The sequence below is a fragment of the Rissa tridactyla genome, chromosome 3 (assembly GCF_028500815.1).
Source record: "Rissa tridactyla isolate bRisTri1 chromosome 3, bRisTri1.patW.cur.20221130, whole genome shotgun sequence".
In the NCBI taxonomy this organism is placed as follows: domain Eukaryota; kingdom Metazoa; phylum Chordata; class Aves; order Charadriiformes; family Laridae; genus Rissa; species Rissa tridactyla.
In genome coordinates this window covers 116,392,623-116,420,519 of record NC_071468.1, presented here as the reverse complement: position 1 = coordinate 116,420,519, position 27,897 = coordinate 116,392,623, and the positions used below count along the sequence as shown (strand labels likewise).

The following is a 27,897-nucleotide window of genomic DNA, read 5'->3' as shown; positions in this document are numbered from 1 at the left end:
TGGACCAGCCCATCATAAATAAATGCCCCTTTTCTACGTATTGAGGTGCTGTACAAAAAAGACCAACGGAGCTGGTGAGGGGTCTGGAGCACAAGTCTTGTGAGGAGCGGCTGAGGGAGCTGGGGGTGTTCAGCCTGGAGAAAAGGAGGCTGAGGGGAGACCTTCTCGCTCTCTACAACTGCCTGAAAGGAGGGTGTAGAGAGGGGGGGTTGGTCTCTTCTCCCAAGTAACAAGTGATAAGACAAGAGGAAACAGTCTCAAGGTACACCAGAGGAGGTTTGGGGTGGATATTGGGAAAAATTTCTTCACCGAAAGGGTTGTCAAGCATTGGAACAGGCTGCCCAGGAGAGTGGTTGAGTCACCATCCCTGGACGTATTTAAAAGATGGGTAGATGTGGTGCTGAGGGACATGGTTTAGTGGTGGACTTGGTAGTGTTTGGTTTACGGTTGGACTCAATGATCTTAAAGGTCTTTTCCAACCTAAATGATTCTTTGATTCTGCTGGAGCACCAAGCTATGGAAAATACATCTAATTGACGCTTAGCCGTTATCCCATGTGTTTACCTGCAAACACTTACCGTGGACCGTGAAATGAAAACGTCAGATTCACTTTGTGCTCCGTTGCACAACTTGACTCTTGAGTTTTACCCTGTGGGTTTGCAGCAAGCCCTGAGCTCGACTGGGCAGGGTCCTGCACGCTCCGGGAGGCGGCTCCTGCCGCCCAAACAGCTTTGATCCCAAGACAAGACAAAGAGCCGGGTTTTTAAAGTGCGTTATGAAAGTACCTCTGGGGTTATCCAGCTCCAGTAGGAAAGCATTTCATCTGGATTTCCAACATGGCAGGGGAATGGTTATGTTTTGAATACAGCCATGAATAATTCAGTTTTCATGAATTTGCCTGACTTCATAAGGACTCGTGCTGATTTCAGACTAATAAGCCGTCTTCTTTTCTAGCCGCTACTGCTTTAAGCAGAAAAGCAATGGCCCTGAGGAGAATCCCCTGTCCCGGGGCAGGGTGAGGTTGCTGCAGAGCAATAGTTGCAGCCCAAGAGAAGTCCCCCTGATGTTGTTCACCAGGTGGCTCTGGTGGGTGCTCGATGGCGGGTGCCTGGGGTATGGCCACAGGGTGCAGGGACCAAGAGGCCACTCCTGGGGAGGGCAGGATTTGCTCTTGTTCCCTCTCCCCATCTCGCTCCCAGCCACAGGATCTCCCCCTCTCCCTCGCAGCAGAGCTGGCGTTTGGCTGACCATGAGCAAAGCTGATCGGTCTCATTCACCTGTCCCCAAAATGAGTTTTTCTGCTGTTTCAGTGACTCGACCCATACTGTGGTACCAGAGAGCGGGCTGCACCATGAAACAACTCCCTTGGTGTGAGAGCTAATCCCTTCCTGAGAGCTAATCCCTTCCTCCCCCTCTTCCGCAGCTTTCCTCTTTGTCCTGCTTCGCCCAGGGGAGAGGCTGATGCTACCGAGCTCTTCATCAGGTGGCTGCCACCGCCATCTGCCGGCATCCATCCCCTCTGCAAAACCATCTCCAGGGCCTGGAGCTGCCGGACGGACGCCCTCGGCTCCATCAGCTGCCTGTGGGCAGGGGGACCCTCACCCCGGCCTTGGGGACAACAGCACGGGGGACGCGCACACCCGCCCGTCGGAGCGAACGGAGCCAAGGGTGGAGCCGAGGTTTCAGCCTTGTCCTGGGTTGAACAGCACAGGATTAATTTGTCTTTCGATAATTTTACTTTTCAGTCAGGTCTCTTTTAATGCTTGTGAAAACTGCATTTTTACAAGACTCTCCCCAGCTATGGGATAAGGGATTCAAGGTCTCAGTGTTTTCGAGCTCACCAGGTGTGGGGACGAGGAGGAGTGAGACCCGGGCACTTGACCCCAGCTGGCCAACAGAATTATTTCATATCATGACGGTCACATTCAATATAAATTAGAAAGTTTGCTGAGGAGTTTCTCTCTTCTGCGATGGTTGTGATCCTGAGAACTCCTTGCCCCTGTGCCGGAGCCCTGAGCCCTTCCCTTCCTCCCGAAGCCACAGTGTCCCACATTTGCTGTCCCTGCCATCAGCTTCCTGCTGATAGAATGGGCTGAGTATAATCCTTGTGTATTTTATATTGGTATTGGGATCAATATTGGTTCTTTAGTATTTTTAATATCAATTATTTAGTCTGACTCTATTCAATCTGTTTATATTTCAAACCTCGTGTTTCCTTGTTTTCCCCCGTTTCCCCTTCCTGGGTGGGGAGGGGTCATCGGGTGAGAGAATAATGGTCTAAACAACAATAAATTGTTGTGAGTTCTTCAAACCACAAGAGCTGTGCAACGCCCACCCTGCCCACTTCCCTCCCTGTCAGCCTCACCTGTGGGTCTTTTGCATTGCAAATCTGAGGAATGGTATTTTTTGCACAAAGTGAACTAAAGGAGAGTGGAAAAACAGGGAAGGGGTCACTGGACAGGTTGGCAGCACAGCCCTCGGGGCAGGAGGAGCAGGAAGGCTCGGTGCTGGGGGAGACTGGGTGAGACAACCCATTGGAAAGTTGGTGAAGGCTGCGGGGAAATTTTAAGGCCCATTTTTGAGCCCACAGTGGCTTGGAGTCCAGGAAGCACCGAGGGGATGTGCCTGGTACATGGGGAGCCTGATACGAACCCCCAGCAGGATCTGGTCCAAACTTTTCAGCTCAGTCCAAGGGGCACAGCTCTCTGCCCCTCCGGAGGTGTCGAGGATCCCGATCCTGGGGGTATTTTGCAGCATCACCTGGACGTACACTTCACATTCCAACCTCCTCTCCACTGTCTTGCTGTGCACGAGGCATGGCTCCTGCCTGCAAGGTGCCCACGTGTCCCTGATGGACTGACGTCCACCCTTGGATGGATGTGGCTGGTGGTGGCTCAGCTGCTATCGCTGACAGGAGTGGCCCTTCAGGAATGGAACCCTGTGGATTTTCTGCAGGCTCTACACGCTTAATATACATTATAGGTAAAAGGGGCTGCTTGGCCTAAGGAGAAAGAAGACTATCATCAGCATCATTTGACCCTCCTGCTTCCTCTTCAGTAAGATGATTTCCTTTTATTTACAAACATGAATGAACTAAGCTTCACAACAGCTCAGCAAGGCTCAAGTCTCATTAGCCTCCTCTAAACCAGGGTGGGATGCGAGTGGAAAGCTGAGCATGCAGAGCCCCGGAGTAAGGCCACAGCAAAGGGGGGACAGTAGGACCAATGCTCTGAGAGATCCCGGGGGCAGCTCTCAATCCCCAATTCAGGAGCTGGGAGCAAGGGGGCTGAGGCGATGCCCCTTGTGCCAGGCCTCGTACCTAACGCTGAAAATTTGTGTTCATTCCGCAGCCGTCCCTTCAGAGGAATCGTGACCTGTCGATGAAGTACGGCAGCCACAGACCAAGCAACGGGAAAAGGCAAAATACTGAACTGTTGCCCTACTTTGTCCATTAATGACACAGATGTGCTGTGGAAAAAATAGATTACACACTAAAAGATAGGCCCAGAACGTACAAACAGAAAGGAAAGGAATCGCTGCTGAACAAACAACTTCTATTCTGGCATTTCTGAACTTCTGGGCAACTGTCTTTGCTGCTTAGGTGTTGTCCGTGTCTGGATTTTACACAGGTAATTCAGACACACAAGCCAAGACTTGCACATATAGGAATTCTCTTTCAGTCTACTTCTTATTTTCCCTTTTCTCAGCTCCCCCATTGCCTGTCATCTCACTGCATGAAAACCAGGGCATAGTCCATGAAATTAAACAATAAGAATTAATGACCAGTCTTTAGAAGTAAAAGATGATCATTTATCTGCCAGACACTCAACCCGTAGGGTTCACCGCCTCCGAGGACAAATCCGCCATGGTAGCTCAAGTCTAAAAACAGATGGGCGATTTCACTACCCGTTAGTCTCACTGCTAGTTCTCAAACCTAAGACCACCCATTTATTTTATGACCCTGGGTCTGCATCCTTTTTTAGCAAAAATCATTCCTTCATGAGGAATGAGTCACCTACACAAAGACCCTGGTGATATTCAATGAACTAGTCAACAAATGATAAAGTGCAAGGTACTGATCCCTGTAAACTGCCAGACTGAGGCATCCTGACGGGTAGATTTATCACAGCCTATCCAAAGTTTCTAATACTAGCACCAACTGCATAAAACGTTATAGAAGCACCAACTGTATAAAACGTTATAGACATTAGGATGAATGTTCTTTACAATGAGGGTGGTGAGACACTGGAACAGGTTGCCCAGAGAGGTGGTGGAGGCCCCATCCCTGGAGACATCCAAGGCCAGGCTGGATGAGGCTCTGAGCAACCTGATGTAGTTGAAGATGTCCCTGCTTACTGCAGGGGGGTTGGACTAGATGACCTTTAAGGGTCCCTTCCAACCCAACACATTCTACGATTCTAAAATAAGGTTTGCCATTGCCTTCCACTCAGCTGAATCTCTCAGAGGTGTGTACCTTTACATCACCTTTACATCACCTTTACATCACTAAGGCTACATCAGTGACTTGACATCTGGTCAGCAGCTGGTAATAAGTACCATAAGAGTTGAACCTGGTGCCAACGATGTTCAGTGTCTTCATGGACAACCTGGATGATGTGACAAAATGTGCTCTCAGCAAATTTGCAGGTGGTACTAAATTAGGTGGAACTTCGATTCAGAGGCACCTGGAGAAACTTGAGGATTAGTCCAGCGGGTGCATCCTGCAGTTCAGCAATGAGAAGCATGAGTCCTGCATCTGGGGTGGAATAAGCCCATGTGCCAGCACAGGCTGGGAGCTGACTGTCTGAAAGAAGCTGGGGTTACGCATAGTGGCCTACATTAGGAGAAGTACGGTCAGCAGATCAAGGGACATCAGTGTCCCTGTAGACTCAACAGCTGTAAGGGCACACTTGGAATGTTGCATCCAACTTTCTGACCCCTCCCAAGTTCAAAAAGGAAAGGGAGGAACTGAGGAGGGTCCAGCAGAGAGTTCCCAAGGCGGTTAGAGGCCTAGCACACGTCACCTACATGAAGAAGCTGAGGGAGTTGGGCTTGTTGAGTCTGGCGAAAAGGATAAGAGGCAATCAAAGAGCAACCTACAGATCCATGAAGCAGAGTTAAAAAAATGATGGAGACAACTTCTTTGCCAGTAGGAGATGATACAGTGAAGGGCAACAGCCACAAACTGCAGCCTGAGAGGTTCAGACTGGATTTACGGAAAATTTCTTTATCAGGAGGGCAGTGCAGAGAGATGGTGGGGTCTCCATGCTTGGTTTTTGCCAAGACATGGTGAGATAGAGTCACAGGTACCTAATCTAGCGTGGGGAATAGTCCTGCTCCAAGCAGGGATTTGGATGAGAGACTTCCAGAGGTCGGTTCCAACGCACGCTTTAATGGTCTAGGATTCCCAGAGTTGGCTGTATTTATTTCATCTCTGAAAACAGAAGCTCTACAATCCCCTCAGTCTGATGACCTGGAGAGCAAGTTAGCACTGCTGAGAGGCTCCAGTGAGGCCTTGATTACTCTCTGTGTCCCAGGAAAGGGCAGGAGAGACTGAATGCCAAGCCCTCTGCACTAGCAGTGAACTGAAGAGATAAACCCAGCCAGTCCAAGCAGGTGAACTGTGTTTCTGCAACAGAGGAAAATTAAAATCATTATGGATTCTGTTCTGTCTCACCCAAGGGGAAATTTCTCCTCAACCACAAATGATGACAATTACTTCAACTTGGGCATATGAGCAAGGCTTATCAGAAAACCACCAGAGGAGGATTTTCTGTACCCTCTCACACACTGGACCATCCTTGACTGTCTCTAGGTGTAGTCCATTTCTGATGCTTCTGAGGAATTCATGAAAAGACATTCAGCGCTGTGCATCGAGGTAACACCCCTGACTGGTGGTTGCAGGTTGCCAGCCGAAGCATTGAGATTCAACTATACTCAGGGTCTTGAGGTGAAGTACAGACCTTTTGATTACCTTGAGGGAAATGCTGATAGTCCCATTTTCCTCAGAGCCCACAAAGGAAGGGGCAAAGCACAGGTCAGAGGGATCTGGAGCTTCGGAGGCAGAGAAGACCAACATGATCTTACAGCACAACCTGTAGACACGGTGGCAGCTATAGAGCTCTGCCCACCGTCGTGTTTGTTACTGTGCCGTAGCGATGAACAGTGAGGACACGCTGCCTCTTCCTGACGCTTCTACTGCAAATGTCTGATGACGGAAAGAGAGATTCTGATTTGCATATGCTGGGGTTGAAACAGATAAGCAATCATTTTGAAAAATGAGTGTACGCACATATAAGCACCCACGCATGTAGTTAAACCTTTCATGCAAGGAGAGATGAGCCTGATGCTGATTGTTTATGTTCATGCAGTAAAATTTATATGGAATTGTTTTCCTTGGATGAAAAATAGCAACAACCACGTCATTTCACTTCATTTTAATGTCCATTTTATTGTAATTATCTTGCCATTCTCTGAGCTTTCAGCATCTCGTTTTGGCATTATGAACACTTGCGCATGCAAACCCTAGGCAACATAAATAAAAAGAACATCTTGTTACAATATCTATGGAAAATGAGATGGGTGCAATTTATGATACTTGCAGCTTTTCAGCTCCCCTGTATCCATACACAAACAAATAACATATAAAGGCTACTTATGCAAAGTGTTAAGTCTTTTTGTGTTCATTGTTATTGCTCATATGTCAGAGGTGCACAGGGAGAAAGGATGGACTACATGATAAGATGCTTGACTCCACCTTGGAAGAAACAGTCACATTTTCCACACATTTCCTGGGTGACTTTGATCAAGCCACTTAATCCTTTCATCTCCTCATCATCTGTAGTGTACTACACCCATAATATAAAACAGTGGCAATAACTCCTGCTCTACAAGAATTAAGGGCACACAATACCTACCCAGATTGTACTTAGGTACACAGGGATAGGTAGCTTAAGCCACAAGTATTGCACATGTCTAACCTTGAAATAAGCCTTAAATTCCCACTTTTTGGATATGGACTGTAGATCGCCAAAAGAGCACAGTTCCATGTGGTAGGCTCCATAAATACATGTAGGAAACAGAGACTGTTCCCAAAAAAATATAATCAGACATAATATTAGCCTCATTTTTAGATAAGTAGCTGAGATGTAGCTCCTTTAAGAAGCTTGCCTGACATCAGATGAAGAGCCCAGGCAGTGCCTAGGGCAGCGGTGGGAAGTTAACCTAGAGCTCCTGAGCTCATCAGTCCTTTAAGTATACCCTCACCATCAGGGAAGACAAGGTGGCATCCCAAAAATTTTGCCTAGTCATAGGATTAAGGGGGCAAACTGTTCCTTCATTGGCCTTTGTTGACAACTCCAGTAAAAAGCAGTGGAAAGAAATTCTCCTAAACACTGTTTAAGCTAAGGATTTAGAAGATGAGCAGCAACAGCCGGTCCCATTATCATACCTTTATCATACCTAACACTTGGAAAAGACTCTTGTCTTTCTCTGTAGCTGCTGGTATCATCCCTCATAGGAACTGGAGGGGCGGCATTACAGAATGAGATTGTAATCAGATACATGGCTCTGAGATGGGCTGGAAGAGGTCTGGAGGATCAAGTGACCCTGTTCCAGGAACGCAGTGTTAGGTACAGATCTGCAGAAGAAATGCTGACAGAAAGTTGACCTGAGTAACACTCGGTACTTTGAGACACGACAAGACATTTTTGGGACTAACACCTAGACCTTTTTAGCCTATGACTAATCCAGGAACAATCTGGACAAATGGAAAGAAACCAGCATACAATGTTTCTTTTTCCCCTAGAACAAGAGGAAAAGGGTTGAGCCTCAAAGTAATGGGAAACAACAGCGACTGCAGTGTGTCAGGTGTGGGCAGAGCACAGCCCATGACTTTTTTTGTGCTGTGCCTTTAGAATCATGGAAATTAGTGGAAATGGCTGTGGTGGAACACGTACAAGAGCTGAGATCTCACCACCTTCCTGCACACTGCTCCAACGCTGCACTGCCCTCATGGAGAAGACATTTTCCTGAAGTCCAGCCCGAACATCTCAAGCCACAATTTGTGCCTGTTGCCCCTAGTTGCCGCCCTCAACAAGAGCCTGGCTCTGTTGTCTTCACAACTCCCTCTTGAACAGCACAACTCCCTCTTGAACTCCCTCTTGAATACTGGACACAGTATTTCAGGTGTCTTCACTAGTGTTGAGTCCAAAGAGACGGAGTATTTCCTTGATCTGCTGGCCACACTTCTGCTGACGTAGCCCAGTATGTGGCTTCTTTAATTCACAAAGAGAGTATCTTTCTGGCACATGTGCTGTAGATTATTTTTTTCGCTTACTTTGTCACAAGCAAAATTATTTGTCTTTGGGGGAATTACAGGAAGGATACTGGGTGACTGTCAGTACTTAAGTGACATTGCCTGTGTCCTCATCATGAATGGATGGATCCCAGATGACAAGTGCATTCTCAACTGAGTAAACAGAGCTTTAAAGTACTTCTCGTCTCACGTCAGAGGTTTTTCTGCAGGAGGTGTAGGATAATTTGGGCTGAAATGTGGTGGAACCATGTACTGAGACAGAGAAAGGACTGTTGTGATTGTGCACCTGGGACTGGAAGGAGCAAGGGAAAAGCACACTCCCAGAGTGAACAACTGAGTGGAAAAGGTGGGTTTTTTTGTCATGAACATGGTGTGCCCACGCTTTCTTTATTTCAGAAGCTCTGCAATCACAATGGGCAGAACTAGGTGGAAATAATTAAAGGCATTGCCAAGAATGGCTTAGGGTCACAGCGTGCTATAGGGATAATATTTCATTGTCAGCCTTTTGTTGACGGTTGCCTTGAAATTTAAGAGCTAAGATTTTGAGGAACAGCTCTTCTTCGGATGGAAAATTCAAAAGCACATGTTCCTTTGGAATCTGTATGTAATCTGCCAAGGCAGAGCTGAAAATGAGAAAAACATGTCCCCAGAATTTTAAGGAAACATGAGGAGTCATGGCTGTAGTCCCTCTCAGCTAGACATTTTAGGGACACTTTCATTCTACTCATTCTCCCTTACAGAAAAATATTTTCTAAGCCTTGAAAACCAAGGTGCTGGGATAAACCATGAGGGGCGGGCAGCCATATGCCAGGAGGACGTTATCTCAGTTTGCATCCCTGGTGGTCGGAGCAACTTCCAGGAACAACTGGAGATGTAAAGTGACTTTCTGTAAAAAGCGAGGGTGGCACTTGTAGCGAACCAGTGGGAAATAAAGGATGACACCACTGAAAACGAACAGGACGATGTACAGGATCTCAATTTGGGGTTGGTCAATGATGGGAGCTAACACCAGGTACACAGCTGCCATCAACACGATTATGGGGATGATAATTGGGACCTGTGAAAGCAAAAAAACAGCATGAAGACTCACATAATCCTGGGCCAGTCTGAGTCCGGACAACCCTGAAACTTCTGAAGAAGGCTTTTTAGATGAAATCCTGCTGCAACCTGAGGTATTATCTAGACATTCCAATTAATCCAGACATCCTGTTTCCCAGACCACCCCCGCTCCAAGGTTGAAAATCCCTGCAAGAGCTAGACCGCTGCCACACACCCTAACCCCTGGTCTTCCCTGCCCTCCTAGGCCTGAAGACGCAAACTACTGTTTTTAGTGCCAGGTTTGTTCTTGCTTTTCCTACTACCTTCCATCCAAAAGCTGAGCTGTGGACAAACCACGCAGCAACATGCACAAATCACATAACTGAACCTTAACTCCCTTGGGCAAAAAGGTTTATTCATGTGTTGACAGATAGGTGGACAGGCAACCTCAAAGGCTTTTTTCTGTAAGCCTAGTCATAAAGCATTTAAATTTGAAGGCAGCCTCCCTCAAAGGCGCGTGAATGCATAACACAAAATGATCTCACAAGATGAAAAACTGAACGCTTTATCTGGAATTTTCCAATTTTTACTTTTGTGCCTTTTGTCCAGCACAAGGGCACTGATACAGACCAAAGGAAATGTTTTTCATGGTTACCTGTGAGAGCACGGAGAAGATCTGCCATTGGCTTCATCTGCCTTAGTAGGGTGCTCCACTCTGCTCCCTCCCCACTGTCTTCTAACACTTTTGGCACAATGCTAATAAAAATGGTTGTTTTCAAACCAAGGGAAATCTTACCCTCAAATATAAACCTGCAATGCGCATGCAGATTCTGCAGGACATCAGCCATACATTGTCAGTTGACCTGGAACCTTCAGACATGAGCTGCTTCTAGTTAAGGAAATAATTGGAGGCCATTGAGCCAAAGGCTGCAGCAGGCTGACATCCTCACGGGACTGGCCTGGAGGACCGTGGGAGTTGTATGCAGTGTATGAAACACTATTGCAGAAGCAGAATTTCTTTTCCTTAAAGTCTATTCAGCCAATCAGTTGTGTGAACATCTTCATCCAGCATCCTAATTTCAGGACACAGCCACAGAAGCCAGTGACTGGAAAACTTAATAGAGCACTGCTCTTCTCCTTCATGCTAAGCCCCACGGGACACCCGCTATTGCTTTGCACAGCCTGGCAGTGTCAGCATGTCGTCCGTCTCCCAGAGGAACCCCATGAAAACCAGGATGTTCATTCAGCTTCTCTCAGGGAAAAGTCACTGTCCTGCATTCACGGTCTTGTGGGTCTCCTGTTCCTGGGATCTTTTCTGTAAAAACATTTCCCCCAGTCACGGAGGAAGCGCTGCAGCTCAACTCGCTTATGGCACCAGGGGGAAGAACAGGCAACTCCTCATCTCCTTCCACTTCGCTGTTTTGTGGGGGACAAACCTCTCCCCTGGCCATCTGAAAGGACTTGGGGCATTCTGGCTGACTGTTCTGTCCTCCGTGAGGTTCTTACACCTGGGCTGTCCTCTGAGGAGTTTGACCAAGCTCTGAGAGCATATACGGGTGATTGCATTGTTGATCAGAATCATCCTTCATTTTCCTCTTAAACGTCTTAGAAAAAAAAGAGGGCATGGCAGACATATTTTCCACAGTGAGGGGGCAGTGCATTATTAGCTTATCAAGACAGAGAATTCAACCTTGACTTATGCCTGTATATTCACACTATCTTGCCCCTCATTGACTTTGCCGAGACAAAATGTGAAATAAAAAAAAGGACAAGCACGCTAAATCTGTAAGCAACCAGCCCTGGTGCTCGCTCTTTCCTCATAACGTACTCTCAGTTATTTGGGCAATATTGGAAAAGGGGTTTGGGATTTTATGTGATTACCTCACCTTGTAAGATCTTGGCAGTTCTGGTTTCTTGATTTTTAAATACAGGAGACCAGAAATAGTCATGCCATAGAAAAACCATGCTATAAAACTGGAAGGAAAAGAAAAAGAAAAAAAAAGGCAGCATTACATTTGGGGTGAGATCTTCCAGGAATATCAGACCTGCCTTGCAGATCCCAGATGTTCATATCTCCAATTAAAAGGGAGAATATTGATATAAATTTAGCAGTTCTTCCATTTATTTCTTTTCCAGCACAACGAGAACTTTAGAATGATCTGAATATTATAGATTCATTTCAATATGAGAATGAATCACAACCAGTTAAGTATATAGTGACAGAAGCATTCATGTGTTGCAAAGATGCTGGATCCTAAGCTCTTCCTTTTCTTTCTTCCCCTCCTCCCCTCCACAATATTGGTTAGAAAGCAAGAGCCCAGGCTCAAAAAAATATTCAAAGGAAATACTTCCAAAACAATGTCAAAAACCAGGCGCACAGGGTATGCAAAGAGGAACGCTACTCATACATACCTGAAAAAGTTCACGATACTGGTGAAGCTTCCAGATATTATCATTATTAAAGACATAGCAGATGTAAACAGCAGCGCAGGGGAGGGCGTGAGGCATCGCACATGAGCCATAGACAGAATGTCTGGCTGAAAGCCAAAGCAAAACAATATACCATCATATCACGTACCCAGACACCCTTACTCATCCCCCTCAGCTGCTGGCGGGAGCTCTGCCTGCGGCCAGAGCCGCTCTTAATCACCAAATAAGCATCATAATGTAAGAGTTCAACTCCGAGGAGTGTAAACACGGAAACCCCCCTCAAGGATATTTTTATTGTGTCTCACTGATTTCGTATCATATGCGCTCAGTTTAGGCAGACTAGATGAGGTTTTCAAACTACCAGTGTGACAGACTAAGGCTGAGTCAAATCGGACCTTTCCCGATCATCATCAGGACCTTGTGCATGGTCCCGTGCTTCTGCCGTCTGTCACGTCTCTCTGGTCCTTGACTTCTCTTGGGCTGACTGGAAAGTGAGACAAGGGCTACTCCTGAAACATTTATGCAACGAACCAGAACACAGAGAGAATAACTAGCTTCTCTATTGCTCGGTTCATTGGGAAGGTTTAACGAGAATAGCTTTTTTTTTTTTTCTTTTTCATTTCCAACCAAAATATCATGCAGAAGTTCTTCTTCTGCTAGAGCCGAGTGCCTGAGAAATGGCATAAGCGTTCAGCTCAGTCTGGTACGGTCAAATTCAGACCATCTGTGAACTGCTCAGCACAGAGGTTGCTACAATACAGCAGACGCAGCCTGTCATCAGTAAGAGAAGCTGTGGAACCAGTAACCACCAAAACCAGTAGCCACCAACCCAGTCATGGCCACCAACCTGGCCATTCATACGCATAAAAGATTCCCTCCTACGTACAAGCAGTGGCCTGCTGCGGGGTGGGATCTTTAAACCTGAGAGCCAGATGGTGTGGGGAGGGAGGACCAAAGAAGCAGAAAGGTCCAGGAGGGACACAACACGCCTGCTCAAAGCAGAGGAGGACAAATGCAGCTCAGCCCAAGCCCTGAGAGGGAGAGGCGTGGGTAGGTGTGGAGGCCTGTGAGTGAGGGCGTCCGTACCAGCAGCAGCCTTGGGGATTTGTACGCCCAGGTACCAGCAACTGCGGAGACTGGGATCCAGACTGGAAGCTACTGGGCAGACCGAATGTCTGAGCCCAGCTGCTGGAGGGACCCAGGTTATACAGATGTTTACACAGATATTTCCCTCTATCACTATTCCCTGATCAGCCAGAGAGGGGAACAGGAGGAGGCCCTTGGTGCTGTTTGTGCTAGTGTTTGTGTGAGCCGAGTGTCTGTGTGTAAATCTGTGTGGCCTGCTCTCTGTATATGTACGTATACATATACATATATATGTATGTGTGTATATATGTTGTATACTTGTGTTCGTGTGTGTGTGCCTTTGGGAATACACGCTGGACTTACCGGTTGGACTAGGGAGCATGGAGCTGCAGCAGCCTGACCTCCGTTGGGCTACCAGACTTTGCCCCACCTAACAAAACCAATTAAAAACCCCAACTAGGGGAGATGTAAGGCTCAGCGTCACCTTGTAATCGCTATGAAGCTTGAAGAGCAGAGATAACCTATGCTGTATCTGAACTGGACTACCCCATGGGAAGGCTGGAACACCCCGACACCAGCTTGAGTAGTTGATATTGCCTGCAAAGGCAGCTTGCCAGTGCGGGGCTACCTTCCCAGTGGGAGCAGGGAAGTGGGAGCTTGCAACACGCAAGCACGGCCAGGCTTCCCCTCCCCGGCCAGTAGATTGGCTCGGTCACCCCAGAGCCTATGCTAGGTCCTCCAATACTGCAGCATTTCAGTTGCTCATTTCAAAGCTGTTCTTAAAATCCAGGCTAGATGTGATTATGTGTCTTTCTGAAATTACGTGGTTGAAGAAGAAAGTCCGGAGACAAGATACGCATTACATTTGAAAAAGATGAGGAAGAAAGACTTTGAGCAAGAAAGAAACCACCGAAGAGCTATCACTCTACCAGCTGAACATACAGGGTGTTTCCCTCTCTTCTTTTAGTGCCCAAAACAAGCCGGACCCCCTTTTTTTTTGTCCTTACCATATGGCCTTCCCTTGCAGCAATGTAGCACACGCGGCCTCCGCTGAAGAACGTGCCGTTCGATGACCCAAACGTAGACAGTGCCACCGACAGGGAGATGAGCCATGCCCAACTGCCCAGGACTTTGTCCCTGCGGTGGGAAAGAGTTCAGAGGATAACATCCAGCTCGTAGGTGTATCAAATACTCATCCTAGAACCAGACAGGTTTCTTCCCTCCGTTACTCTCACTGAATTTTTTTCCAAAGCTTTTCTAACGATTTAAAGCCTTCTTCCAGTTCCCACAATATTTAGTTGCTAGTAACTTTGTCTTGTCCAGAAAAGGCAGCTTTTCTTCCTGCCCGGTGTACACACATCTACACCCGTCTGCGTTGCAATGGTGCACAAAGCTGTCGCAACAGGCAAAATCCCCTTTTTGTGTACAGATGCTGTAGCGCGAATCCTAGAGATATTGCTATCACAGCCAACCATATGAGCTTAGAAATCACAGAAAAACTGTTCCCAGCAGACCTGAAGAAATATCCCAAGTTGTAATCTCTTCCCCAATCAGAATTTAACCCTTTATTCCCATATGCACGTATTTCTGCTACTCTGGGAATCAGGCTTAAGCCAAAGTCATTGTTTGAATTTCAGAAGTTTTGTTCTACAACACGTTCAGACATTTATTGGGACATCTCCATAACAGAAGAAGTAGCAGGGTCACAAATAGAGTTCAAGGGAAGTATTTGGAAGATGTGATAATCTTCTCACCTAAAAGTGAAGCACGTCTTCAGGAATGAAGCAGCATGAAGAATATTAGTTGAGTAATAAATGCTGGTGTTTGGGGTAATTATCTCAAACATGTACACACACATACACAGACAAACACACTGTTCACCTAATTGGCAAAAATTCAAAATTCAAAAGTTTTTTTAGAACAGTTGATATTTCCATCAGAATTGTAGGGCTTTAAGCCATATGTACTCTTCTTTTACTATCACCTATCCCAAACGTTCAAAAATCGAGAGCTGAACTTTCCAAAGTAATGGCAGGAGCTTATCTACACCAATAATTTCAAAAATGTAGTTTAGAAGCTTAATATCTGGGTCACGGTCCTTCAGGCTTCAATTATTAAGCAACTTGCAATAACCAGAACTAAAATTTTCCCATTTTCAAAATGATGGAATCTGGGCCTCTCCTGTGACTGTGCAACTCCATAATCACAACATCTCAAGGGAAAGCAACATGCATCACAAAATTAATAATAAAATCTTCAGCAACTGTGTTTTTTGCATTTATGAGATCGGTGCTTTGCTGTTTGGACCCTGAACATGAACTACAGGGGCTACTGAGAGTAGCTTCTTACAAGCAAACTGAGACCTGAAGTTGCGGTTAAATCACTGGCACGGAAGAAATGCTGGGGAGAGTTTCACGAGCTCCTTTTGTGGCTGCACCTCTCATCACCGAACAATGTTTCTCTCCGGCAGTTTTGCTCTTATATGGGGAATAAATGCATTTAAAGGTGATACGTCCTCCTCTGGCTTCTTTATACTCCTCCCAGCCTTCCTTAATGGCCTGAATAGCTGCATCTCTTGCTGGGGAACCGCAGCCATTGCGCCCTCCTCAGCCTCTGGTTACCTACCTGTCCTCCAGGCTTTTGAGCGCCCAGCTTTCTGGTTGCTAGCTCAATGGTGGTTTGTTTTTTTTTTTAAATGGCACTCTCAGTGTGAAAAGGTTAATCAGGCAGGAAAAGGAGACGTGTTAAAAAGAGGAAGCTCACAAATAACTTGTTAATTAGGAATGATGGGAAAGGAAGGGCAGAGAAAGTTCATGACACTGCAGCTTAGTGAGGCTTTGTAACCTGTTCAAACAAAGCACTAGACCTTTAAAAGCTCCTGCTAATAGTGACATGAAAGGCTATTAGAGAACACATCGGGCAAGAGCTCAGTCAGATCTTCAAACTGGAGAGATCTTGTGAAATGCACACAGAAGCAAAGCCGCTGCTGACTTTTTAGGAAGAGGATAAGCAGCAACATAATCTCTGGATATCCCATGTCATCGTTTCTGCCAGACGACTCATTTAGGGCTATCATGGATTCTGTGTCTTTGGAAATATTTAGACTAAGGCTGGATGTTCTGGTGGAAGATCATCTGGCTAGAAGCTGATGGTGCCTACATCTCTCATGACAGTCCCTTCCTTCTCTTCCTAAAATCCTTGGCTTGCACAGAGCCTGTTTAATACCACCAAACGCTTTAGGTTGATGGAAGGTACAAATAGTTTCTGTGCAACTCTGGAAAAGCACAAGCCAACTTAAGGATACAACTACCCAAGGCTACCCAACCCATGTATAACACTTCTCCTTCCCAAAGGTGTTGTAGAGATCAGTGCCATTTTCCATTTCCTCACAGATGGAGAAACTGAACCAAAAGACTTTGGTCTGGTCTAATTTCCAGGGGCCGAGCAGGCAGGATTCATCCAGTTGGCTCCTGTCTCACTCCCAAACCACTGCCTCTGCATTAGCGGGGCAGCACATTGTCCTTTCCACTCTTCTGGAAATGCCTAACGTGGGGCATCTCCCACTCCCCAGTTCTGGATATGGACCCTCGCTGCATCTTCACTGGCTGTGGGGAGATGGTCCTGGTGTGCACTTCAACCCTTTTTATGGCCACTTTCCGTGGGGAAAAACATGAGCTGGAGGGGAGCCACGGGTTCTCAGAGGGAATGAATGGGAATGGGGAATAAAGGGTGTGATGCAGAGCACCTCATCTTGGCAGCCTGGGTGCACCTTGGAGATGGGTCTGCTCAGCCTTGGCCTTTGGCAGGGGAAAGCTATCCACTGCCCTACAGGTGACAGAGCGGGGACTGGCAGCACGCTCCCCTGTAACATGGCCTGACAGGTCTTCCTGACCTGACCAATGCAGTGCCGTTATTCCCACTGGGAACAGCACTTGGACCTCCTGAAACTCAGGAGACAACCCGTATTTTACAGGACTGCATTGGCTGTGTTGCCACAAGCGGAGCTCACCCCCAGGTGACGGCCACAGCTCCTGAAGACAGCACTTCAGATGGAGTCATGGCTGCCAAGTAGCTCACGTTTACCAGCAAATACAGGCACGTAACCAAAGGAATGGCAATCATCACAGCTCTGGGAAGGGTCACCTGGAAAAGGGATGACAAGAGTGTTAGATGCAGCACATTTATGCCTGCACTGCGCTTTTTTTGTTTGTTTTGTCTTTGCCACCACCCACGTCTCTCATTCAAACGCCTTTGCTCGCTAAGCTTTTCCACGGAACAAGACTTACATCCAGATTCACATCGCAGTTTTTACACCAGTATCCCAAAGATGTCAGGCAAATGGTAAGATCGTACACTTCAAAAGCTAGTACACTTCAAAAACATACAAAAAAAAAACCCCCAAAACCCCAAACCCCCAAATCTTACTCAAAACCACTTTGGTTCATAGCTGCCTAAGATGTCTGTTGCACGCTTCTTGGTTACTTTGATACTGATTTATTTGCTACTAGTGTGTCATGTCTCCTGGTGTGCTGCATCTTCCCATGAACATCCCACTGACACAGAGGAAGTACCACTGTGTGTTGCATCACATTTAACTCCTCCACAGGCTTATTCCAAGCAAGGCAGCACAAAGGAGATTTTCTCTAGGAAGGAATTTATCATTTTTTTTTCTAGTGACAGGATGCTGCGATCTTGCAACACCACAGATCATTTTAAGGCTCAATAAAATCAGCAAATACTGCCTTATGCAGCTGAAAGCACTGGAAAAAAAAACAACTAGTAGGGTGATCATAGAGGAACTATACATCTGAAAACCTGAAATATCAATTTTTGCATTCCCCATTCCCACCGTAGGACAAGACACAGCAATTCCTTATGTTGATGCCTCCACCCCGCAAGGGTCTGAATATCAGTGCTCGTGGCCCCATGGGAGAGAGTGCAACCTGACCCGAGGATCTTCGCTTGCCATTTAGGTTAATATTTAACTGTGTATTTCCATTTAATCAGTAAAATCTTGCATGCTGGCACTGGAAGAAAGCACACTCCATACACTCTGCACTCACACAGCTCTTTCTGAAAAAGGGCCGTTCACTGCTGTAGCATCTGATCTGTAAAAGGAGGTAACAGGGCATAGAGAGGGCTGATGTGAGATGCAAGCGAGCTACTTCAGTGCCTACAGCATGGACAGAACAATGCCTAAAAAGCAGACTTTTGAAGACAAGGGTCATTCAGAGAGTTAGGTGCCCTCTCCAGCGAGGCTTGGCTTGCTCTGAAGCTCCCTCTCCGCGCAATGAGGGGAGTTAAGTGGGTTTTTGATGCACACCTTACGGATCAAGCCTTTTAGGGAACATGTGGTGTTAAGGAACCTGTATGGTTTATAGCAGTGAATGCTTTTCTGCATAAATCTAGATGTCTACAGTGAGATCCTCTAAACATTAAGACAAAACTTGATCCCCAAAGCACCCAAGTGCTGCCTAATAGCTCTTTTAGAGTCAATGGGGTATTTTAGTGCTTTCTTGTAGGTAGGCTGTTATTTTGCTTATAGACTAATTTTTATCCTTTCTGGATACATCCATAGGTGTCTTACCCCAGACGACAGAACAAGCCAGGAGGAAAGCTCAGTAGTCTTTCTTCAATGCTCTAATCCCTTGATTACCGCTCTTAACACAATCATAGATAGAATCAAACATATTAGCAGCAGGATTAAGTAAGTAAAACCCATCTCACTCACTCACCTCAGGCTTCTTGAGTTCCTCAGTTACATAGTTCAGGTTGTTCCACCCATCATAGGACCACAGTCCCTGGTAAAAGGCCACTCCAACCGCCCCGATACCTGCAGTCGTGTTTTCAAAAGCATTTTGAAAACTCCGAGTTTGTCCCTTGGCAAGCAGCACCACTCCGCCCACCACGATCACCAGCAAAGCCAAGAGCTTGGCAGCTGTAAAGATGTTCATAACAGACGTCGCCAGCCTCACGTTAAGACAGTTGATGATAGTCAAAAGCAGGATGCAGGCAGCAGCTGTACATTTGATGACAACCTGTGGAGATGAGCATCCCACGTAGAACGGCGCAACGGCATATTCAGCGAAGCTCAGACAGACAGCTGCCAAACCAGCTGGTCTCACCAGGATAACAGAAGTGTAGGCGAAAAGGAAAGCAGGAAAAGAACCAAAAATCCTCAAGATGTAAATATATTCTCCTCCAGATTCTTTAATTATGGTTCCAAGCTCAGCGTACGACAGGGCTCCAAACATGGCCAGGAGACCACAGGCTGCCCAGATAAGCAGGCTGCTGGCCGGGCTCCCCATGTGATGTAGCACCCACTCAGGGGACATAAAGATTCCTGAGCCTATCATAGTGCCTGCAATTAATGACACTCCACTAATCAGGCCGACTTCTTGCTTCAGTCTTAATTTCTCCTCTCCTTCACTCAGATCTGTGGATGAATGAGGTGAATCTGTTGTCTTCCTTTTCCTCATTGTGGAAATGCTAGGAGATGTTGTTAGGACAAAATGTGGAACAAGACTGAGTCATTTGAATAAGACTATCTCAGGCTTTTAGGGTTAATAATTACAAAAGTCATGCTGAACACTGTCAAGAAGTACAAACGTACCTTCCGCGTTTTGCATTCTTTCATTACCCATTTTATCTTGTTAATTTATGATGGTTCAGACCCTGCCAAGACTGATTACCTTTGAATCTCCTTGCAAGCAATGGTAATGGAGAGCATTCGGCACCGCCTCAGAATCACTCGGAATCTCACTGGACTGTGTCCTATCCTTTAAATTATGCTTCCAATGGCATCTGAAATGAGGAATAGGTAAGCAAAATCCCCGTGCAAATCTGTACTTTATTCTTTGATTAAAAGTCAATGCTCAAGCACCTGCTTTAGTGCTCAGATTTATTTTCATTCCCCACTACAAAGTGATCAAACAAACCCGTCACCCAACACGCTTATGGCATTGCTCAATGAGGAACATTTCCAGTGTCTTAATCAAAGACACCAAAATGTTCTGCTATAAACAGCCCAGAGACTGTTTTTCTGCACAATGGTTGGGGCCAATTCTGTTTCTTTTCAAATTTTAGAAGGTGCAGGAGATTAATGAAAAGGCGGTAATTACATTTTTATTGGGCCCTTTCTGCCAATGTGCACGGGGTACGCACATGCTCACCGTGTGCATGATCTTCAGAGGACTTTGTCACTGCTCATCATAAACACATTTCAGCGCGCACCCAAGACAAATGTAGAGGTACAAGCTTTTGCAAATGCCACTGACCGCTACTTAGATATCTAACATGTAGAATTTCAGACTTTGGGGAGGGTTCTGCTATAAATCTGAACATTGTTACTGTGCACGAGGGTGTGTTTTGTCATCTGTGATCTGTACGAAATGTAGAGCAGAAGGGAACGTCCACACGGATTCCTTTGAACTTAAACTAAACTTTGCTGGCTGCAACCGTAAAGAAGGAGAGCTACTGCCCTTGGTGGTCTCTTGCAGACTTCTGTTGCGTTAAGTACCAGAAAACAGGAGTGAGACCTTCCTCAGCCCTTCATGGAAACAGCAGACCTTGAATCTTTAAAACTATCTGTCCTCCTCAAACCAAACATTTGAGCTTAAAAAAAAGCATGAATATAAACAGAAAAGTATTTTTATTGTTTGTCTAAAAATTCCTTCTCTTCTAAATCATTTAGATTTCTCTTTGCTTGCCTTTCTTTTTTTTTAAATCATCTTACTAGCTTGGCAGTTTTCTGCAAGAAGAGTCCAGGAGTTATCTTGGACCTAGCAGAACTCATGGGCCTGTAAGAAAAACAACATATACGAGTCACATAATTTCTCATGATAAAGCAAATAAAGTTGCACAAATTTTAGCATCGGGCTGAAGACCTTTAATTTTTTCAAAGAAGCCAAAAAAGAACTCAGATTTCATTAAACAGTAGGGTTTTTTACGGTATAAATCTTATGCGATCAAGGAAATAATGAGAAAAGTTTGGGGGGTTTATAAGGGATACTAGAAGCCATTCCTAATACCAATTCACTAGTATTCACTAGGAAATGGATCCCAGCTGGATTTCGAAGCTAATAATGGATCCCAGCTAATTTCAAAGTCACTTACAAAAATTCACAGCTGATCAAGCTGTAGCTTTAACAAGAGTGAAAGGTTACTTTACCTGTATCAAGCAGGTTTTTAAAGTCTTCCTAGCAAAGCTGTGAGTTCTGAGAATAAACATACACACCTCGTACCTCAAGGATGCAAATTAATGTATTTCAAGTTAATGGTTTGCAAAGTGCCTGAGAACTTGGAGGGAGGCATCCCAGTAACGCAGAATATTTTGTTTTACTTCCACTAAGTGACAGTGCTCTTCTTGTTAGCTGGGTTAGCTATTTGTAGCGCATTCTTTTTGAAGTTGCTAATCACAGTGCGAGGCGATGCTGGAATCCTTCATTGGTCTAAAGGTCTGGTTTTTTCTGCTACAGACACTGTACTTCTGTGTGCATCCATACATGCGTCATGTATACCAATCCTAATTTAAAACACATTCACAAAATACAGTTAAATCAATGCTAAAGGAAAACTTAATATGACTACAGGTAGTTAAGCATCCTTCCAGTAAGATTACAGATATCTTCCCACAACTGTTCTCCTGTTTTAATGAAGGAGCTTCTTTTCTGAAGTGTAAATGCAAGGTTCTTGGAGGGCCTGAGAGGCTCTTTTCAAACCTTCACAGCTCCTGCTCTTAGAAATAAAAAAAAAAATAAAATCTAATGTTGTAGAAAGAATCTGAATTTCTTCAAAATTTGATCATGTCATGTGGTCTATACGACCACTCAGATAACAAGGATTAATTAACTGGTACATCAATAGCTTCATTCAGTTCCTAAAGGGAGGTCTATTTCCAATCCCAGGATCATTGTTACTCAGTTCTAGCTGCTTCTACCTAAAGTAATAATGAATCTAATTAATCATGATGAGAACTTGAGGCTATTCCTGTGGAAGCTAAGACAGTCTGATTGCTTTAGATTTTTTTTTCCGCTGACTCATTCTTTTTTTGACTGGTATCATCAGTAAGGAGCAGCGATAAGATATTTTAGTCAAATGGATGGTCACAATTATCATTTGTCAAAACTGTCTCACTGCTCCCCTTCAGAAGATGTGCATGAGCAGGAATAAAAATAAAAGTACTGCTTTCTTCTTATGTGGAGTAGCAAAACTTTGCCGCTCAAGCTGTGACATAATAAATCCCCTATTTAAACAAGTCTCATCTCACTTTTCATTTACCTTTGACATTGCAATGAGTGTTGCCATCTACTGGTCTCCAAACAATAAGGCAGCTTTGTCCAGTGAAACATGGCTCACTCTACGTTTGGTTTTGGTATTTTGCATTACTGATTAAAAGGAAAGCCTACAGTAAGTATTAGTTCTTCAATATGAAGGCAACACAAATAGAGAGTGAAAGAAAATTCTTTTTAATGTGTTTAGGACTATTTTTATGCCAGCAATAGCTACAAGGACTAGAGAAAGCTGATTTAAGGTAAAGGCCAATGTCAGTGGTAAGAACTAGACAAAACATGCGGGCAAATATTTTGCAATATTTAATTTTAGGTCCCAGGAGTGGTATTTGGAACACAGTTATGGGTTTGGCTTCCCTATCTCATGCTTGGGAAAGAGTTACAAATCTCAGAATGGGGATTAAAAATAACCCACAATCTGAGGATGGAGTGGCCAAAGCCATTGCCAGTAAACTTCTTTGGAAGTAGACACCAATATTATACTTAGAAAATTGTGCAGGAATTGAGATTTTATTTTTTTAAATGCATTAAAAAAAAAAAAATCCAAAACCAAAAGTCAAGTTGTATGAGATGAACTAAGGGTTACAGAATTTACCCCAGGACATAAAATGTGGGTTCAATTGCCTTCTCTACTCGACAGCATGGAAACTCACAAATCCAAGTTGAGTACCTTCTCCTCCAAAATGCAGGCTTTGAGCTGCAATTGCAGGCAGATCTTGGTACCTGCACTTGTGATGTAAGTAGAAATGCCTGCTCAAAAAAAGGGAGGAAATAAGGACTAGGAAAGTGGAGCTCTGAAATAGAAAAAATGGGGCAGGAGAAAACATGTCCCAGGTGCCCCATGTGAAAACAGGAGAAGGAAAGAGGACTTCTTTAGGGGGGTCTGCCTGGAGGAGGGGTGCCAGAGTGTTTGACTCTGATCCCCTACCTCCCCAGGGCGTCCTGGTTCTTCTCACATCTGAGCTCCCAAACAGTGCAGTTTCAGGCCTCCACCCCACTGGAGATGACCTGGACCCACCAGGTCCTTTCATGGCGCTGCCAGCCCTTGTGCACCCAGGGGCCAGCAACGCTTGGTTGCCCCCAAGGGACCAGGGCCCCTGTCATGCCTTAGAATGGAATCATTTGGGTTGAAAAAGACCCTTAAGATCATGGAGTTCAGCCGTTAACCTAGCACTGCCAAATCCACCACTAAACCATGTCACTAAAGCTTTTGCCTTGCAGCAAAGAAGCTCCATCTGGGATTGTAAAAAGCCAACATGAGTTGCAGCTAGCAAAAAAAACCCAGCTTGGGCCACTGGGAGCAGAATGGGGGGAAAAAAGGCATTTCTGAGGATGCATAGCAGTTCTACGCTTCACACCAAGAATAATCACTAAAACGGAGCTTGTTTAAGTTTGGACTGTAACTGCCTTTCCCTGTCATGTTACAACAGCAGATCTGAGTCCAGGCAATTCAGAGGGAATCTAAAAACCAACAATTTACCGTAAGCTGAGTTAGTGGTTCCTGTCCGGCTTTGCAGCGGGGCCACTGGAAGGTGAGCTCGGGGCTCCCCGCTCTCGCTCAGTACGGGCTCAGCGTGTTCTTGTTCTGCAACTATCAAACTTCGAAAGATTTGCTTTTGTTTTACAGATATTCTGCCTGAAAACATATTTGGTATCCCATGTGTTGCCAATCAGATACTGAATATGTTGTTCAGTTATCTTACCGTATTCAGGAGGAAGCTACTAGCGTGGTACTGCATGTTCTCTGGGCTGCTCTGCAGAGCCGGGCATAGGGCAGTAACGGTCCCGCTCTTATACGTTGCGTGGGTGTACCCTTAAATAAAAGAACCGTTACAGAAAATAGCGGTGGAATAACACAAAACAAGAACCAGAGCTGAAAAGAAAGTAATTACAAGTTTCACGAGGACTGATCCCAGCGCTGCCTGCAGAGGTCAGGAGTTGTAACTTTAGTTTACAAACATTTTATTTTTATTAGAAAGGTTTATAATAAATTTTTATTAGAAAGGTTTACAATAAAACTGGGAAAAATAATGCTGCTTCTCATATGATTAGAGTCGCATTCTGAAGCTAAACAGGCAAATAAGGATTGTGTTTTTACCAGTAGACACTGCAAACATTAGAAACCAATACAACAAGAGAAGATCCTAAGTGAAGAAGATCTCAGTCTTAAGACTGAGAGCAACAGAAAAGTATCTGTGTAAGTATTTATTCCCCAGGCTGGGCACCAGTGACTTCACTAAAAAAACAAAACAAAACAAAAAACAAACCCCAAAACTACAAAAAATCATCGGTCTTAGACTGATGCTGGCTCCAGGACTTCCCATGTCGGCACTGCAGGCAGTTGCTGTACTAAGTGCCATTGCCACGTTTTCTTTCACCCACTGAGGAAATATCATACAGATTTCTTCCTTCATTCCTGTTTCCATATTTCCTGATTTTATGGCTATATAGATACACAGTGTATAAACATGTATATATACACAGCATTTCAAACCTGTCCTGTTTTCTTTTTGTTGTCCTAGCAGTGCTTTAAATTAGCCCCAACAATTTCTTTGCATTTGTTTGCACTCTTAAGAACTCCTTCTGAATTTTGGAATTAATTTTTAATTTATTTATTAGGTTTAATTCAAGATTAGATTATCTTGTCCTATATGAAGTCTGTTTTGCAAAATCATTATCAAACGAATGCTGTCACTTTAAATACCAGAATACAAATAAACATTTTCATTAAAACTTTCTACCAAGCAAGATGAAAACCAGAATTAAAACACGGCTATATTTTCAACTCTGAAATTCTGTTTAATCAGTGAAATGCGTTCCTACATTTATGAGTAAATGTATAATAATACTTTCACTAACACTAAATAGTTTTATTATTTTTAAAACAAACTTTAACAACACATGCAATAGAGCTTAACCTATAACTTTATATTCGCTGTGTTAGGTATCATTCTATAATAAAAGAACGTCCTCTGGATGATTCTTGTCAAAAACATAATAATAACACTGGCCCAAATAATCCCAGTTCTTCTTAGGTGAAAAGGGGACATAGTAACTGAAGGTACTTAACTTAGTCCCTTAAAGATTTCACCCAAATTGATACCTTTTTGTTAATGAAACCCTGGAGCAGAAGTGACACTGAAGGCCCACAGAAGGCAGCTCCTTCCCCAGCCCACCCCACTGCTGCCAGCGAGCATCTTCCTCCCAACAACCCAAAGGGGCAGAGGGTTCTTTGCCCTCCTGCCTCTTTTCTTCTTCTTAATCGCCAGGGCAAAAGGGAGGAAGTATCCAGCTTTGGTAGCGCAGTAGAGTGTGGGACCTGTGTGAGGGACAAGGAAAGACACTCAGAGAACTGTAGCCAGGAACTAAAATCGGGTAACATGGCTTGTGGCAGCTCCTGACAGTTTTCGGGGCTGCCTCTGCCTGTTTGCTTTCTCTCGGTCGCGGCACGAAGTGCAGGGTGGGGCTGGGTAGGCTTATCCCCTCATCCCACTGACTGCTGTCAACACGCATGGGGCAGATGACTCTCCCCCACGTTGGGGTGGGATGTGCTCCAGCAGGCAGTCAGGGCCAGCACGAGCTCAGGCTTCGCCCCTGCCTGCCCAAAACATCTCATTTTTGCAGTAGATATAGGCTGTACGATGGGCTCCGGGACATGCTTAGGGCCCTGGGAAGTTCCTCTCCTGGAATAAGGGGGACAAGGGACAAAGGGGATCATCCTGTCTCTGTGCCAGTTTCTGCCTAGCTTCTCAAAAAGCTAGGACAAGGGATTAATTTTAACACTCTGTTTAATTATAACCTCACTCTGACTCTGCAAAATATCAAGGAAAAAAAAAACAACGCTTACCTGGAAAATTCACATAGGTTATGACACTCATATCTCTGGCCGGTGCTTTATGAAGTTGTTACAAACATGTATTTTGCAGCTAATGCTTCCTCTTGTACAATTTTACCGATAGAAAAACTAACGATCTCAGGAAGATAGTGATGTGTTGAGACTGTAATTACTCCCATCTGTACGCTTTGGTTAATGTTATAAATAGATATGAATAAAAGGAAGGATGAAACGGATTACTCGTCTTTTCTTGGCCTTCCAGGGGAAATATGTGTGGGAGATGGGGACCAGGTTCTATTTCCATTAGGTAAATTTTTATTTGAGATTTCATGAGGAAAAGAACCATGCTTAAAGGCTTGGAGGACTCTTTCCGGTCCCTGATCATCGCTTCCTAATTGCCCTTGTCAGTGATGTAGTCAAGCCGATCAATTCATGACGTAATGATGATGGCCAAGAATCACTCTGAAGTAGTATTGTTCTCTTGAATGCAAATCGGATGAATCTACAAACGTTGTCTTCTAATTCTTAGCCCTTAGCCAAAATGAGTGGAAAGGCACTCATATTTACACACATAAACTTCCTGTTTTGCAGTCCACTAACAGGATGTGTGTTACGAGGGAAGAAGTTTTCCAGCTGAACTGGATTTCCGTCTGGAGCCAGCTCAAGCCAGTAGGCAAAGCAAGCAGGAGGCTGCGGGGTGTGCTCTGGTGCCTACTTTTCCTCTGTCAGGGAAACGGGAATCGATTATTCCCATTTGAACAGCTAATCTCTGCTTCCCATTCGCAAAGCTCTTTGCTCCCAGTGTTACGAACAGCAAAGGTATAGCTGGGTGGCTGGAGGGTTCTTCCCCCAGCAGCTCCCGCAGAAAAACAAAGTGCTGCTCTTCCTTCTCACCCTGCCTTTTCCATTTTCTGGTACGGACGCAGGCTCACCCTTGGGTCCCCACCCCAGCACTGCGGGGGCACAAACGGCTGTCGGGCCCTGATAGGAGATTAGCTGCAGACAAGGGGTCCTGCTCTGCAAGGGAGGGAGAGCTGACTCAGAAACAGAACTTGAATTTTTGGCGATATTAAAAAACACATTATTTTCAGCTCGATGAATTTTTTTGTTTTGTTCTGTGTTTGCCTAGCTGTCTAGGAAGAGGGATGCACTGGAAACAGAAGAGGTCCTTCAGAAGTCTGTAAAACCTGCAGATATAATTAAAGGTAAGCCCACATATGTATGAATACACTGTCGCTATTTATGTAATACTTTATGCAATACATGCATAACATTGACACCTACTTTTCGGTATTACAGGGCTCAACCATTTTGTTTATGCTCAGGAAGCAAGTTAGGATTTCCATTCCTGCATAGATCTCTGGCGTTGTATATTTGCTGCGCTGTGTCTTGTTGCACTGAAGGCTTGTTTGGCATAGAATAAGGTTTGGGTTCTCTACGTGGAAATGGGGGCCAGTGGGTATGTCTCCATGCCATAATGGCAGGTCAGAACAGGGGTCTTAATTAGCTCTGAGCTAATAGGGCTATACTGCGGTTTGGTATTCAAATGACATCTCCAGTCATGTAGACATGTCTCGTTGCTTGTGCCCCCTGACACCGTGTAAGGTGGAAAATTGTGGGGGAGCTTCAGGTATGATTAAAATAGAAGAAAAACATATAGTCTAGTGATCACATCACAAGAGCAGAGATGACCACAGATGTCCAATGTTACCCCAAGCAAAGTCCACTTGGTGCTGGGCTGCTTCTTCGGAGCCCGGTCAGAAGAACCTGCAGCAGGAGAAGGATCAGTGTTTGACGCAGCAATAGGTAGAAGGGTGTTGAGGAATCTAAGATGAGCGAAATGATATAAGCACAAAGTACTGTTGCAGATCTTTCTACTATTTTATCCTCTGTTCTATGGC

General features: G+C 45.0%; 2 protein-coding genes across 2 annotated transcripts in view; one reads left to right on the top strand and one right to left on the bottom strand.

The window, feature by feature from the left end:
* Positions 1-6,466: 6,466 nt before the first annotated feature.
* Positions 6,467-26,897, bottom strand: LOC128907672 (b(0,+)-type amino acid transporter 1-like). Its single transcript, XM_054196823.1, has 13 exons — positions 26,009-26,897; positions 25,265-25,480; positions 23,865-23,974; positions 23,642-23,760; positions 21,042-21,607; positions 20,222-20,670; positions 19,564-19,675; positions 18,607-19,360; positions 16,881-17,014; positions 13,879-14,008; positions 11,768-11,892; positions 11,242-11,329; positions 6,467-9,374 (listed from the first exon to the last, which is right to left on the bottom strand). Exons 7-13 carry the CDS (start codon positions 19,599-19,601, stop codon positions 9,141-9,143), a joined length of 1,503 nt encoding a protein of 500 aa, XP_054052798.1. The 5' UTR covers positions 19,602-19,675; positions 20,222-20,670; positions 21,042-21,607; positions 23,642-23,760; positions 23,865-23,974; positions 25,265-25,480; positions 26,009-26,897; the 3' UTR covers positions 6,467-9,140.
* Positions 26,898-27,003: 106 nt separating this feature from the next.
* Positions 27,004-27,897, top strand: part of PUM2 (pumilio RNA binding family member 2) — a 77,733-nt gene continuing 76,839 nt past the window's right edge. The window contains exon 1 of the mRNA XM_054196817.1: positions 27,004-27,201. The gene's annotated coding sequence lies outside the window, so the exon portion shown is untranslated. The remainder of the gene's footprint in view (positions 27,202-27,897) is intronic.